This window comes from Perca fluviatilis, chromosome 19 (assembly GCF_010015445.1).
Source record: "Perca fluviatilis chromosome 19, GENO_Pfluv_1.0, whole genome shotgun sequence".
Lineage (NCBI taxonomy): Eukaryota > Metazoa > Chordata > Actinopteri > Perciformes > Percidae > Perca > Perca fluviatilis.
In genome coordinates, this window is record NC_053130.1 from 23,558,306 (window position 1) to 23,575,149 (window position 16,844).

General features: G+C 40.6%; 1 protein-coding gene across 4 annotated transcripts in view; it reads left to right on the top strand.

Annotated features, from left to right (window-relative positions):
* Nucleotides 1-3,977: 3,977 nt before the first annotated feature.
* Nucleotides 3,978-16,844, top strand: part of disc1 (DISC1 scaffold protein) — a 48,190-nt gene continuing 35,323 nt past the window's right edge. For 2 of the 4 annotated variants that reach the window (XR_005637111.1, XM_039783583.1), the window contains exons 1-6: nucleotides 3,978-4,587; nucleotides 9,940-10,850; nucleotides 11,540-11,609; nucleotides 13,153-13,309; nucleotides 14,658-14,754; nucleotides 15,086-15,318. Coding sequence is in view for 3 of the 4 variants with exons in the window: in XM_039783583.1 (XP_039639517.1) it covers nucleotides 4,518-4,587; nucleotides 9,940-10,850; nucleotides 11,540-11,609; nucleotides 13,153-13,309; nucleotides 14,658-14,754; nucleotides 15,086-15,318 (1,538 nt within the window). In the remaining variant the exon portion in view is untranslated. The remainder of the gene's footprint in view (nucleotides 4,588-9,939; nucleotides 10,851-11,539; nucleotides 11,610-13,152; nucleotides 13,310-14,657; nucleotides 14,755-15,085; nucleotides 15,319-16,844) is intronic. The other 2 variants (XM_039783581.1, XM_039783582.1) reach the window with 1 other exon arrangement.

Below are 16,844 nucleotides of genomic sequence, written 5' to 3' on the forward strand. Positions count from 1 at the left end.
TTTAAATTAAGAGAAAGTGTTACTTGTGTCTGTCGTGACTGCCCCTGTGTAGGTTTTCCAGTCTCTATCCTGGACAGCAGCTGTTGTGCTTCATGGCCTGCAATTGCTCATATTGTCACCTTCCTAAAATAATGGCATTTTTTTTTAAATGATTTAAATCATCTCCTCATGGTGCTGGCCACCTCTGGTAAAAATGTCTACATCCTCAGTTGAACAGGTCATGTGATTCTACACCTTTAGTATAATGGCCTATGTCAAGAGTGTGACTTAGGCTGTTTTATTTTGCCTAAGTCAAAAGACAATGTGACTTAGGCAATTTTACAAGTTTTTCAAAATGACACCCGCTTCAAGAAGAACAAAAATCTCCCACTCTATCACTGAAGTTATTTCCATGATTCAGGGCTCGTCCTCAATGGACCTTTTTCACAGCAGCCATTTGGACTTGTCATAGTAGGAAAAGCACAGCTGAAATTGATAACCCTAATGATGGCTCAATTCCATCAAGTGTCCCAGTAAGCTGTTCCAGTGAGTCAGCATGCACAATACCAGGACTTCTCCTAAGTGGAATGCAGCCATCATTAATGGTTTTGAACACACCTGTGCTTTTCCTACTATGACATGTCAACATGTCTGCCGTGAAAAATGTCTGTTTTGCATGTAAACACACTGATTGTTGACAGTTGAAGGTTTAAAATTGCCTAAGTCACAAAGGCATGTTCAAAACATTTGCCTAAGTGTCATTTATTCCTCTTATGTTGCATAATTGACAGACATTGTTATTAGTATGTCAATAGTCATCTATTGTCATACAATGTTTGAGTGAAATTATGAATAAATATACAGTATATTCAGTATTTGGTTCAGTTTTTTTGTGTTTTCTGAAAAACCTGAAAAAATGACTTGGGCCATTATATTTAGGAAGGTGACGATATGAGAACGTCATCTGGAGCTTTAGGATGAAAAATCGGTGTCTCTGATTAATCCTGCTTTACGTATGACAATGTAAGACATTTGGTATTTTGTTGGTAATAGTTTCGTATTTGTACACAAATAAGATCATCTGTCATTTCACTGCTCTAGATGCAATTTCATATAGACTGAGAGAGAAAGGGTTTGAATGTAATTTAAGTCTGCCATCTGGTGGCCAATATCAGTACTACCTATGGACAACCACAATCTTCTATTCCTGTTGAAAGGAGTGGTTTTGTTTTTCTGTCTTTATTGTACACATTTTATTTGATCAACTTTTTAATGGGTTGTTGAATTGTATCAAGGTAGTCTGAGAGACAGGTGTGTCAATCAATTAAGCAACCAAGGAACATATCAATTGGATGGCATGTAGCGTGTATTTGTAGTGTTATATTTAAATAGTATTCAAATGGGTCTTAGAAAGACTCTGTGCTCATGCTAACTACCCAGTTTTTATTTTTCATTTAAAAGAAATTAACTTTTCTGTGTAGCGTGAGAGAGCACACAGACTGTATATAAAGAATAAAATATTTTAAACAGCAAATAAGAAGCTCTCATCACCAACAGGTTAAATCACCATTCAGTTGTTTGCAATTAGTGATTGGGAGCTGTAACATGGATGTGTGGAAATTATAAAATGGATCAAGAAAACTAAAACAGCTTTTTCATTTTTAAATAGATATTTGCAGCAAATTGTGTTGGATGGCAGACAACATGCACATACTAGCAGGAATAATGGAAAGGAGATAGTCAGGGGTTTTCCCTTCCATTGTAAGGCTTAGGCGCAGCACCCAAGCCGATTTGGGCTCAATGAATGTAAAATCAATGTGAACATTGAAACTGACTAAATGTGTGGACTTCTTTAGCAAGTTTTGTCTTTTAGCTTTTCCAGCGATTAAGACACAGATGGTAATAATAATGTTCCAAAAATGTAATTGGAATTATAATTTCCATGAGGGAGGACCCCTAAACCCCACCCCCACCAAATATATGAACCCAATAGACCTTTTTCAGGGTAGACATGTTGACATGTCATAGTAGGAAAAGCACAAATGTGTTCAAAACCATTAATGATGGCTGCATTCCACTATTGTGCATGCTGACTCACTGGAACAGCTTACTGGGACACTTGATGGAATCGAGCCATCATTAGGGTTATCAATTTCAGCTGTGCTTTTCCTACTATGACAAGTCAACATGTCTGCTGTGAGAAAGGTCCATAAGTCTTCCACAAGCCCAGGGAAAACCCTCGTCGCTGTCCGATGTGAGTCGAGCGCAGATGTGAGTTGCGCATGCGTCACTTTGCGACAAGTAGGCCTAGCCTACAAGATGCTAACGGCTTTCTGAGTTAACGTTAGCAATCAAACAATCACAGATAGCTAAAACTTTTTTGAAATGATTTCCATCTTCTGTTATTGTATGTAAAGAGTTTAGAGAAAATCCCGCACACTGACCATTACGCAAGCAATAATTTATTAAGAAGAAAAATACGTTTCAGTCGAAACGTTGTATTTTTCTTCTTCATCAGGTCCTGATGAAGGTGAAGGTGATTTGCCACCTACAGATTTGGCAAGCTCTTGACGGCATATATACACGGGTTCATGTAAACAAACACTTTTCTGAAAACTGATAGGTGTGCACGATGTTATTTTTGAAAACGGAGAGGGTGAAATGTCCATTTATGAAAATAGCCGGCCACGTGTAAACGTAGCCCCAGTAAGCATTGCCAGTGAGCCAGCATGCCCAACACCAGGCCCCTGAAACTAGCTCACCTAAATGGAATGCAGTCTTTTTTGGAACCAATGGATTTTTCTGAATTTCCTTTTTTATTGAATGAAGCCCTCCTGGCTGAGAAATTATTGTGGACTACATTTTTTTTTTCAAATCCCATACCAGTTTATTTCCAAACTTGAAATCAAAATGCCTGCTGTGATGTAGTTTTTCAGGTTTTTAAAACTTTCAATAACCTAAACAAAAAGACAAAGACATGCAATTGGCGGATTTCTTTGCCAAAGGACATGAAGTGCTTTTAATCTTAAATACTGGACAGGTGATCTCACTCTACAGTACATGTGTGGCAATGGAAGTCATCCCTTCTGCCACACAGCGCCCTAACTCTCTACAGGGTAGCCTAACTAAGTATAAAGGCTGCACTCTGTTGTGTCGGCTGAACTGCTCTCTTTATCACTGAGTCTTGTCCATCAGCCAGCCACGCTGAATGAAAGGAACATTTGGACGTGTGGGAAGGAGGATGAAAAGACTCTGCTCTATGTGGGGTCTCTTCTCATTCATTCCCTCACTGCATAAACAAAGAACGGCTTCTGTATTTCCATCAGGATGTTAGGGGTGTCTAAAAATATGCAAAAAATAACATGCATTTTTGCACACAATTACTTGGCCTACATATTTAATGGCCAGAATACACTTGGATAGTCTGCCTTAAAGTGTCAACAGTGCAGGGACATAATGTGTCCAAATATATGTTGAATTATTCCATTGAGAACATGCAGTGAAAATAAATCTACATAGGCCTATGACACAATAAAGAGTCATTTTATTGCAACAACTTTTATTATGGCTGTCTTTGCATAACAAAATAACAAAACATAACTAATGCCATAGTCTTCAAAAATTAAAACTACTTGTTTGCCAATGTTAGATTTGTAATAGCGTAATGTTTATTTAATTTAAATGCCAAAGCCTTTAATACACTTAGACTTTGAAAACAGAGCCTATACAAAACACAATAATGATATAAATAATGTTCATTATAGGCTAATACATCCTACCTTTGCGCATTTGAACTTGTAATATTGTTTATGTGACTTGAACAGAGTTGGAGTTGGTAAGATGAGCATGTTATTGCTCTTTTCCTCAATCAGCTGCAGTCCTTATGGTCAAAAAATAAATAAAGCGTACAGGCTACATACAAACAACGATGTGTGTCCCCCGCTGCAATAGGCTGCCTCAGCCTGCTGTGGTTACTGTATGAGGCGGGCTAAAGGAGGCGGGAGTCAAATTCCTGAACACGTAGGAGCTCCTCGCGCTGCTCCAACACGACGCGCACGACGCAGCGCATAACGGTTTACTGATCAACTCATCGATGAGACACTATTTACATGTATTGCCTACTTCTGCCATCACAGCACGCCATGGGATGTTTTTTTCTTCCATTTCCATTCCTTTTTCCAACAAGAAACATGACATGAAGATCTTTTCTCTCCAGACCGGCTGTTCGTGCGCAACTGGACCCACTTGTTTGCCGCAGAAGAGAAATGTAAGAATCTGAAGTACGAGTATCAATACGTGTGTCGGGAAATGTTTATTATGGACAAAGCAGCGCGAGTAAAAAGCCGGGTTACACACGTCATACCAAAGTAGGGGAAAAAAAAATAACAGCCTGGGTTCATTTTTCCACAACGGAAATGAGATCAGTCCCATTGCTTGGCTCCACTTCTTCTAAAACATGGTCGATGTAACTCCATGCAGTGCCGGGATCTGATATTCTCGGACTTGTGAACCACAGACAGCTTGTGGTTGATGGAAAGATGTTTGCTGGACTGATGGGGCTGGGATGTCACAGTAACTCTCTGCTTCACCACTGCGAAGTCATGGAAGGTAACAAAAATACATCTTCTTTTCTTTTCTTTTTTGAACTAACTGCCGTTTCTCACAACAATCGTCAGTAGGTGTTCTGCAGAAAGGACCATGGTGGTGATGATCACGGAGGCCGGTTAGAATTTTCATCAGGAGATTAATCACAAGTATAATAGAAAAGAAGGCGTAAGTCACTGGTTATGAGAATAAACTAAAGAGCAAACAAATAGCAGTAGGGGGGGTCCCATGAGACATGTGCAGTGGGCATAGAGTGGGTCTAAATATTGTATTCACTACTATTAACAGTCCAACAAACAACAAACTCATCCTAAACAAAAGCTGCTATTTGCACTGCAATGCTACTGTTAAGTGTTACTGAATAAAGCCTGTCTGTCGGTCCGAAGGAGGATCGGTGTGTTTTTGAGTCCTTCAGTTGGTTCCCCACACTGACACTGACCATCAGTTAAGTCTGTTATATGAACTGTCTGCATCATTCAGGTCACAAAGGCCAAAGGCTCCCTAACATGTGATGAGTGCAAAGCGACTAAATACTTGTGGAATATGTTTCCCCCCTCTGAATATGTAGACAACGTGGGGACATATGATGACACGCCCTTGTATATTATCTTATCTCGCATTATATTTCTGTTTCTGATAAGCTGCCCATAATTACTTGTCTTTATTCAAATCTGGGCACATTTAAACTCTCTATAATCATGGTTACTACCTTAGGGTTTGATTCTTTACAATTTCTTCTTAAAGTAACAAGACGTGGCACTTTTTATTCATTTTGTAGAACAAATATCCCTGTCAAACATGTAACCAGCTTGACACAGATATATATTTATTTATTATGTCATGCCACAAAAGCACAGCTACCCATCTTCCACAGTAAACACCTGGTAAGATTACTGTAATGTATTATCTAAAAGCCTATTGAATGTGTGGGACAATTCAGCATCTACAAGAAAAGACGTGCTTTTTTTTTTTTACACATTGTTTGTATTTCAAAAACATCAAATTAATCCATATATCAAATTATCCAAACTCTAAGTTATAGGAAGCATCGGGTGATAAGGCTCTGTGACAATTACTCATTTGGTATAATGGACAGTGTTGTCAAATTGTCAGTTAGTTGACAATGTTATCATTTAACTGTTATACGAATCAGGTTAAATAGTGTTACAGGGTGTATTCATTTTCACAATGTCAGTCTCTCGCTGCTGTATCTTCACTCCACCCAGCTCAACCATATTCAGATGGTTTATGATCCTCGTGTGACCATACAGGAAGTGTGGAGCTGATTTTTTATTTTTTTTAAATTTTTTTTACAAGTCTCACCAGAGCAGAGATTTAAATCTGGATTTTCATCCAAAGTTTCCTGTCAACCATTATAGGCATTTTCTAGATGGATTGATAGATTCACATCTAAGTAACCATTTGATATATTTATAGTCAAAAGTCTCTCACTTCCCTATTTCTGTTGCTGTGGTTGGTCACAAGTGTTTTGAGGTGCTGCACATCTACCAGGCAGTGCTGCTGCTCAGGAGTCTGCTGACATGCAGGTCTGCTGTTATGTGTGTGTCTGTCCTGAGCTTGTTCCTCAAATGTTTGTTTTCATGAGATCGCCTGCATTCCTCTGCTCTTTGGCCGAAGCACTTTCAGGAACCAATGGGATGTGGTGTTTAACCTAAGGGCTCCGAGGAGGGCCTGTTTAATCTCCAAAGGTAAATAATCTAGCCTCTTCTGGTTGAGATGCTTCGTTTTCCCACACTTTGCGCAGCGGTTCTTCAACATAAGCAACGAGTTGCAGGGAGAAAGCTGTTATTGTTGCAGTGGGCCCTCGTTGTTGAACCACTTTAGGTCTCCTTTTGCTTATTTGCCGGAATTCCTGTCAAAAACTATTTTAGCACAAAGCCTGGCAGGAAGCAGCAAATGACATACCTCTTAACGGGTTTCAACCGAGATGTAGATGCCCCCCACACACACACACACACACAATGGGCCCTGAGGCATTTCCTTCCCCTTTACTGAGAAGAGCTCTCTTTGTGTAATGGAAGCATGACGAGGACACAGTCACACAGTCACTACACTTTCTATCCTTCCTCTTTCGGCTCCGGAGCTCTTTGACTCTCTGGAGCGGACTCTATGTTATATCTTGATCACACCAGATGGTGGATGGTTTTTGTGTTTGGTACCTACGAAAGGGTGTTGGGTTTCTTAAATTGGTTATGGAACAGTGGCCACGTCTGCAAAGAAACACTAATGGAGCCGTATGTAACCTGAGCTTTTAGTGCGGTGGTCCCAGTGGACAGAAGACTCGACGCACACATTAACACACACAGCTCGGGTACAATGGGAACACTCCTATGTTACTCTCCCTCCAAACCCTGCCTTCCAATCAGTCTAACAGCCCAACTCTCCCTTAAGTGGTGTGTTTTTGTGTCTCTCCGGTCACATGAGAGGGTTTAGGAGTGACATCAGTGGAGGTCAATGGGGGGCTGAGCAGGGGGGCTTTGTAGTGGCCGTGGTTTGTTTGATGCCCTCCATTCTTGTCTTCACATACAGCTGGACACAGAATTTGAATAACTGTGCTCCCATTGTAGAAAATAAATAGTAATACAAGTTGATCTCCTTACTTGGTACAGATGTGTTTGATTGTTACTAATGTATAATTGTGTCATTACACTTTAAAAAAAAGTGTAACAGGGTTTTACAATGACTAGTATGAATGCCCCCAGTGTTTTCCGTACAAACGTCTATGTGTCAGTGTGTCTTGAGTGTGTGTGCGAGTGGGACGAGAAAATTGAGAGCCAGAAGTGAAAGAGAGAGCGGCGCAGCTGTACACAAAGGGGCTGTTGATTCCCTACATTTCAGCCTGTCTCCCTCTCTGAATCCTACACATTATATGTACTAATCATGTGGAGCTGCAGCAGGTGTCCAGCTCTGAACACAAACTGGTCTTTATCGCCCTGCTCCACTTTCAGAACAAATACTGTTTACGCTGATGTTTTATCACTTCTCATTGCTTGGGTTGGCCGTGTCTGTCTGCAGTTGTTTTCAACCTATTTCTGTCTGGGACCCCCCACCCCCTACGGAAACGTTTTTCATCCAGTAACAATATTAGGAGATTCACTAACGTTATTAAGAACACGGCCTGCATTTGTCTTTACACCTTTCTGCTGTGCAAAAGCAAGTTAAACATTTCCCAAACAAAAGATAAGGACTGTGCCACTTTGTTGACAGTGAACCTGATAGATTGATTTTAAATGATGTTTGCTTGATCAGTTTGACAAGTGTCTTCCTGTCTTTCCTTATCACAAATCTGCCCATTTTGAATTTAAAGCTGCACTTATCAATACTATCCAAAGAATTAACAATGAATCAAATGTACATACGTGAAAGGAGTTGCTAATAGTCACCAACCCAAACAGAATTATGACCAGTCTGCAGTTCTTCGTAGTTCCTCTCAGGTTTATGAAGTGTTCTTTCAGTAAATTGTTGTTAATGTTTTTAGTTCCGCAACTTTACTGTTTTGGTTGATTCTCACTGCTCTCATCAACCTTGTTTTTAAGCAACAAAAAGGTCTGATAAAGCCACTTTATACTTTGCCGAAACTCAGCTAGCTTTGTATCATAATAATTAGGGGTGTGCAAAAAAATCGATTCACATTCGAATCGCGATTCAAGCTCTACCGATTCAAAATCGATTCATAGAATTCCAAAAATAGATTTTAATTTATTCATTTGTTTCCATTTTGTAATGGCGTGTATACTATTCCCATATATGGCACTGCGTCAAATTCACACTGACGCCTGGGCACTCTTGTCATAATCTAAAGAAGAACGAGTGCAGCGGAAGTAGTTAAGTCGGCGCAAACAATGGCAAACCTCACAGGATGAATTATTCAACCTGCTCCATCCTCATTGAAGGCGAGAGTTTGGGCACATTTCGGCTTTTATAACCTCGAGGGGAAGACGGAACTTGATAGGAATCATGCTATATGCAGGCTTTGCAAAGCGAAAGTTAAGTATTTTGGAAACACCACAAACTTGAGAACTCACATGGTACGCCATCACCCAGAGATTAACATTAAAGACGTGGACGAACAACAACCTAAAGTACCTGACATGCCAGTCAAACAACGCACTCTTTCAATGCTCTAAACTCCCACCCAACTCTGAACGAAAAGTATGAATTAAATGAAAATTGAATTAAATGTATTTGAAAATTGGCACTTTGCAGTTTTTAGTTGCAAAAGTTTTTATTATTGACATATAAAGTAATATCAAACTACATTTCATTTGTTGTGTTTCTTTTGCCTACTGCAATCACATGGGAAAAGTAACTACATGTACATACTTTGAATAATTTTTTTTAAACCGAGAATCATTTTTGAATCGAAAGTCGATTTTGAATTGAATCGTGAGCCTAAAAATTGATATTGAATCATGACATTTTCTGAATCGTGCACCCCTAACAATAATGTTGGTCTGTGTAAAAGAACTATGGTAAACTTCCCTCCATCTAACCAGTCCCCAAATCTCCCTACTCACAGGCCAGCAGAAAAACCTCCAAGTGACTCCTTTGACGCAAAACGCGTCACTCGGAGGGTTGCTGCTGGCCCTGGGGCCTGTTGTCACTGTTGTGTTTAAAGCTTGTTCCATTGCCCCAAGTCAAAAAAACAAAATAAACTAATGCAGCTTTAATCGTAGTGATTTTATGTGATGTGTTTGCTTGATGCTTTTCTTTTGTTCTCTGTCAAAGATTTGTCCAACCAAACGTGTCTAACGTGCCACAAAAAAATGATAAAATTTTGCTGTCTAAATTGATCTTTCTCACTTAAATCTTAACATCCTTGCTGGCATCACAGCAGTTTGTTTTTTGTTCCAACATGAGTCAGATTCATTCAGCTTGACTTGAACTCCACCCCTAAAGCATTGCCTGCCCAGCAGTGTGAGAACCTCTGGTTTAATTCAAATGTAACTTCAGGAAATACTGTTCATGTAGTCCGCTCCTCCCCCGAGAGGTGTGTCTTAACTCCAAATGACTGTGTGGCCTTGGTATTTCCCAACAGCTGGTGCAGACAGAACTCTGGGAAATGTCAGACATCTGCACTAGTGGTTTTTCATTCAGTTAGCGATGCTAGCTTTAAGGGCAGAGGTTTGGGAAAAGTCATTTTGGTTTGGTTGTATCACATTCAGAATACTAACACTATGATGTTTTACATTCTTGTGCAATTGGCACATTTAGCATCACAGTTCCTGATGTACTCAATGATTGCACAGTTAATCCTGCCAGTTCTATGAGCTTACTCTTTATCTACCTCATGACCGTGTTGTCCAGCTTAATGGTTAATCTCTGTATCGACAGGTGGCAGAGCACCAGGGACAGCTGGAGGCTCTGCTCGTAAGAGGCTCCACCGAAGACCAGGGTACATGAGAGGAGAGCAGTCCAGACTACAGAGCACTACTTATGGCCAGGAGGAGGAGGAAGGGAGGACCCCTTGCATTAGGAACGGAAAATCTGGACGTCACACTGACATCACCGAGGGAACCAGCACTCAGAGGACATCTCCTGTCAAAGTGTCCTTAATGAATCAGCAACAGCCTGATAAACTCACATGCAGCTTCCAGAAGAGTAAGAGTCTTCCCTGCTCGGTTACCCGCCAGGTGGACTACAGTGCCATTAATGGTACATCCAGCTACCAGGGTCCGTCCTCTCCGCCCCAGAATGAACTCAGGTTAAGCCCAAGCCCGGCCCTCCGGTCCTCACCAGAGGACTCCTTTAACTCCAGCTTCAGTTTCATCCAACAGTCTCTCAACTCCAGCCAGAGGACGGATGCAGCCACTGCCACACCATCCCGGGAGCCAGAACCACTGAACCAGTCAACTAAAGCACCTAGTTCACCTCAAACCAAACCAGCAATCTTATCCATTGAGCACAATGTTTTAAAACAGTCAACTCCTGTCCAATCGGTGCCCTCCTCTACCCTAAGCAGCCAGGCGGAGAGAGAGGAGCTGTCATTAGGTGGGCGGTTTTGGCGGGAGTGTTTGTGGGGAGGCAGGGAGGTTACGCCAGACCTGCCTGACTGTGACTCCCAATCTCTGGACATAGAGATCACCTCCTCACTGTCTGTGGACTCAGACACCGCCTCCGCCTCTTCCGTCACCTCGGGCTACGAGAGCGCCACGCCTGCCTCGGACCAAGGCTGGGACAGCCTGGTGAAGAAGTACGAGGGCGTGCTGCAAGACTGCCTCCAAAACAACCGCACTCACACTAAGGTGGGCATGTTTGGCTCCGGATGCGAGGATTATTGAGTTTATTAAATCAATTCCAAGGCCAGGCTCAGAGTCAAGACTCTAAATCACATCAACATGTTCTTTTTAAAGTAATAGTTTGACATATTAAGAGAAACGACAAGATCAATACCACTCTCATGTCCGAGAGAGGTATTGATCTTCTCATCTAACTCTCTGCAAGAAAGCAAATAAGCGTATTTGCCAAAATGTCCAACTATATGTTTAAGAACAAGAGCAAACTACAGTGTGCAAGTTTTGCTGAGGGTAAACACTTTACCAAAACTACAAAATGAACATATATGTAGCTCTGCTAACTGCTATCTGTCTGCTGCAGCTCTAGACTGCACGGTATGCTTCAACATTCAACTCCTTACAGTAAGTCTTATCTCCCCAGGTTGTTTCATTTTTATGTATTTAAATGCCAGAAGAAGTAAAACTACCCAGTATTTTTGCAATGAAAAAGATTGCAGAGTAGTGACACCTAATAATGATAAGAGCTTTTAAACTTCATACCCAGTCCTCAACTTACTGACCCGGTCTCATTTTGAAATGATGGTCATTGCACCCACACTTTTTTTTTTTTTGGCCTGTGGCGACTGTTTAAAGAGCATTGCCCTCTGGACTGTTGGGTTATCTGTTCTGTCTTCTGTCTATTGTGTCTCCCTTCTCAGATTGAGTCCATGATGTTGAAGCTGCAGAGGCTCCAGCAGAAAGCCATTTTGGATGACGACTATGACGCAGGTGAACTAAGCTTGCTTTAATAAGTAGGTCATTTCAGCTTCTGCTGTGGGTGGATTGTAGTGAGCTTACTTTCAACTAACTTGTGTTTCTGACATGTTTTATGCCTTCAAGAAAATTGTTGTTGTTTTCAGGACCCAGACATTTATCAGTTTGACGTTTAGAATGAGATAAGATTATGGGAAGTCTCCCAGCTGCCTTTATTGGATTTCTTGCAAACTGAATTAGTTGTGGATCATACTGAGAGGTTTGATAAAGCATGTGAGGCTGCATGAAGAAATTATTTTTTTTGTTTCCTGACTGGTTCAATTACTATTACTGTGATTAATAATTATTAATTATAATATGATTTGTTATATTTGTTTTATATTAAACAATGTGGCCTATACACAGTGTCTGTTATTGGAAGATTAGTACAAATGATACCTCTTACTTTGATGATTAGTATGATGATTAGTATGATTAGTATGACAGTTGAGTTGACCCTGACTTTAATAGTAGTAGTTTCTCTGTATCATAAGCTGAAGGTTTGAAAGGAGTCCGTCCTGAAGTCTACATGCGAGTGCCGACCACATGAGATTAATCAGCCGAGTTACACTAAAAACGGGACATTTTGAAACTACAGAAAGTAGCGCAGAGTGCAGTTAAAGCTGAAACAAAATCCACATTTATTTACAAGGAAAAACCTTCTGGGGCAGTGTGAACACAGATTTATTTTTCTTCATTCCCTTTGAACTTCTGATGTTTTAACTTTGAAGACTTTGTGGGAAAGAACCAATGAGTCCGGAAACCTTACAAGTTTAATCTGGACTTTATTTTGAATCTGTCTCCAGAAGAAACAGAATGTTTTTCTAGCTGGCCTGAGGAAAGTTTACTTTTAAAAGAGGACTGTGTATTCAGACCCATTTCTTGGACCTTGTGACAGAAATAAATACCAACATCTGCTGTAGACGTTGAACTATTTGAGCAGAGTGATTATTGGGTCAGTGTGTCTTGTCAGGTTTTCGATTGCTTTTTTTTTAATATCGTGCATCACAAACCTTTCTCTGACATGTTAAACGGCCATGCAAGTTCTTTCCTCCCCTGTTAACTTCTCTTTCTGTTTCTCAGTCAGCAGCTTTGCATAAAATGAAACAAGAAATAGGACAGTTGATTGGATTTTCTTGCTGATAAACATCTGGATGTTTTACCCTCAAATGGTTATCATTGTATCATCAACTTGAGCAAAAATCCAACAGAAAGGTTATGATGTTGTTTACTGGGTCAAGAGATTCTTAAGATTCGAATGATAGGAATTATATCTTCTTGGAAACCACAAGCTGAGAATTGTTCAGTATTGACAGAAGTTTGCTCTCTAGTTAAGGTATAATTTGGTAATTGAATAAGGAGTGATGTGTTGTTTCAGTGAATGTAGCCTACATCGATGTTATTACCTGGAGAGTAATCAGATTTCTGTACAGTCACAAGTTTCTACATTGACTTTCTGACTTGAACCTATAGTTGCTAATGCTGCATGTTACTCAGTTATGTGCATGTGTGTTTTCAGCTGAGCGTTTTGGGAAAAAGCTGGAGGAGCTGTGCAGGGAGCGAGGCGCTCTGAAGCTGGGTTTACCCTCCAGACAGCCCAGCGTGGCTCTGTTCCTCGAGCGGCTCACACAGGTGGTGCACAGCGCCCTCCAGAGGGCAGACTGCAGTCAGTGCAGGTCAGTCACACAGCGACTCTGAGGCCGCAACCAGCCATAGATCAACATAATGTTCTGTAGTTACTGTCATGCTTATTTTAAGCCCAAAACTAATACCAAAGTAATCATAAGCTACTGTTTTAATAAGTATAATATGTCTCCCTTATTGACATATCGACAATCACATGTTTGAAGTGAAAGGTAATATAATGTGTATAGTACTTATTTATTTAGACAATCATCTGATACCATTACATGGTGATAACCAATAGCACAGCATAGCTACAAAGCCCTACTGGGTTTGCAGTGTTGAAGTCGACAGGTTGTTCAGCTCATTTTGACAGCTTTATGTGGTTAAATTTAGTTCATAAGCTTTGTCCTGAGCTCATCATGATCCTGCTATATCTTCCATTATAATGTTGTAGGACAGAGTAGTTTAGAAATAGTTCTTGCAACAGGAAGGAAATCAGTGGGGGCCTCTCCAGAGGGTATCCTGAACAAATAACCTAAAGCTCATGCAGCAATGCATTGTCACTGTGCTTTCCACACATACCTGTATCTTAGAGTTTTTCAAATGCTGAAACAACAGAGAGGAAAAAAAACAAACATTTAAAGGTCACGTCTTTTATACAGCACGCCCTTCAGTTTTTAGTGAGTTGGAGCAAGAATGAGTAAAGCCGCTTTAGTTGTAACATTAAGTATTAACTAGTACAGTGCCTGTTTAAGATGTGCCTGTTTGGAACGTGCCGATTGCTTGGCCTGTGATATTGCTGCTTGTAGCTTTCTCCAGGACCATTGTACCCCAAAATGAGTTACAGAAGGACCCCAAAGCACTTAATAATCAAACCCTACTGTATAGCCTACTACTGACTTACTGTGTACTTCTAATTCAGAGGGAAACACTGTACTACTAGCAAAAATGCTCTGAGTGAATTTAAGCTGGGCTTTTATTGTGAAGGGTAGACACTGAAGAGCCAACATTATGGCAGCGTTTATTTTCTTTTCCTCAACATTTACGGTCTTTTTAGTTTAATTCACAGTTTCAGAAAGTCATTGGGTACCCAGGAAACCAAGTTTGAAGTAGACTGGATATCTCAAAGACAGACAGACACACACACACACACACACACACACACACACACACACACACACACACACACACACACACACACACACACACACACACACACACACACACACACACACACACACACACACACACACACACACACAAGGACCAAAAGGACCCTTAAGTGTGAACGAAGGTTATGAAAAATGAGAAAAGCCATGATTAAAGATGTGAAAAAACGATTGCTGAGGCTGTTTTTTGTGAGTTTTGTTTGTGTTTGTTTTTGTGACTGGTTGTCAGGGAGACTGTGGACTCTGATGCAGGGGAGCGGTCCGACTCATTGCATGGTCCGCTGCATCGAAGAGATCGCCTGATCCAAGAGAAACGGCTGGTAGAGGTAAATTCAGCTCACATTATGTCATAAAAGCTAAAAATGGTCATTACTGGCTCTTTGTGTCACAGCTGGTGTAATATAACACTGATAAATGCTAATTATTATTTTTTCTGTTTCAGCTTAAGTACTTGAATATACAGTGCTAAATGTGCTGGTTTGGATAATTAAAGCACTACTATTTTATTTCATTTATTACATACATACTACATACATGGGCTATTTCTCCAATCGCAAACTAAAAGAACAATGTCATGTCCATCACATAGAACAATAACTAACATTGACGCGTAGCAGCTGATAATTAATGCAAGGATCCTAAATGAAACGTGTGCAGGAGGAGATAGCGGAGCTGCAGCGGAGGCTGGCGGAGCGGTTGGAGCGCAGTCGATGCCTGGAGCAGCAGATCCAGCAGGAGGAGCAGCAGGTGGAGGCCGAGGAGCTGGAGGGCTCCATGCTGAGGAGCTGCACCGTGGCCCAGCTCCGCCGCATCAGCCGAACCCTGCAGGACCTCGTCACCTCGGAAAACCGCACGCAGATCTCCGTCTCTCCGTCACCCTCCTTGCGCAGGTCAGCGGAGCATACTTGCACAATATTTCAGTTTCCTCCTATACACCAATATCATTTGTGTTGCGTTTGTGTTGTATCTGAATTTTTTGGGTTCTAGATTTTCATGTGCACGTTAAAAGGGTAATTACCGTTCTTTTCAACCTGGACCCTATTTTCTTAGGTTTTTGTGTTTGAGTGACTGATGGGAACAACGATCTTTGACATTGGTCCAGTGTTAAGCAAGATCGCTGCAGTCGGCAGCGGTAAAACAAGCTACAATGTAAGTTAACAGGGCAATTGTCCAGCTTGTATTTTAAATTCACAAAAGTGCTCGTTTTGCCGCTGACAGGCTCAGATTAATATTCTAAGTGTCTGACAGCATTATGGAAAGGATCCCTTCAGAGACAGACCTTTAAAACCTCTTTGAGACCTTTCGGTTTAACCAGAAACAGCTCTGAAGTCGCTAGCGCTAAACCCACCAGACACCCAGATTTTTTTTATGTTTTAAAACTCTTTACTCTTTAACAGAAAGGCCGACCTCCTTAGAAACTCTTTCCTTAATGTTGCCAGACACTTAGAATATTAATATGAGCCTGTCAGTGGCAAAACGAGCACTTTTGTGAAGGTAAATACAAGCTGGACAATTGCCCGGGTAACTTACATGTTAGCTTGTTTCGCCGCTGCCAACTGCAGCGATCTTTCTTAATACTGGACCAATTTTAAAGATTGTTGTTCCCATCAGTCACTTAGACACAAAAACATAGGAAAATAGGGTGTAGGTTGAAAAAAATGGTAGTTACCCTTTAAGTGACACGCTACATACTAGCTGCACATACTCTCTGAGTTAAGACTCATACCAAAGTTTTTTCTTTCAAACATATTTCACATAAATGCTTTATTCATATTAGAATGATTGCATGAGACATTTTCAGATTTAGATGAGTCTGTTTTTCTTATTATTAATTAAATATTAAGCCTATATAAAAAAAAAAAAAAAAAACTCTTGGTAATAAGTGAGAAAACGGTTTCCTGGTACAGGACAATATATAGGGAAATGTCCTTATGTGATCCGTGCATGAAGAGAGTCAAATCCAAATGAGGAAACATCTTTGGACATACATATTACTGGCTTTTACTGTCGAGAAAGTGTATGTGCTTCTACTCTACATAGTCCATAGTTAGTTGAGAAAATGTGCAAAATGTGTAATGTGTGAAGAAACATCTTCACACATTACACATTTTAAACCTTGTTGTACCCCCACCCCCATTGTTCAATGGAGTCAAACTTTGATTGGTTGAGCCTGAACATTGCCAAACACCATAACTGTGAAAATCATTTGCTGACTGGGCCATCACATGCATTGCCTTTACTAAGAAGTGATATGATTGGCTGAAGGTTACACTTGTAGTATCATTTATAAATAATTGTTTATACATTTTATTTAATGTTCTTCATAAGCAATATGGATAATATGAAACACACAAGATTAACCTCAAATATATGATCACAGGAAATGACTAACTTGTGCGAGTGGATAGGTCCCACA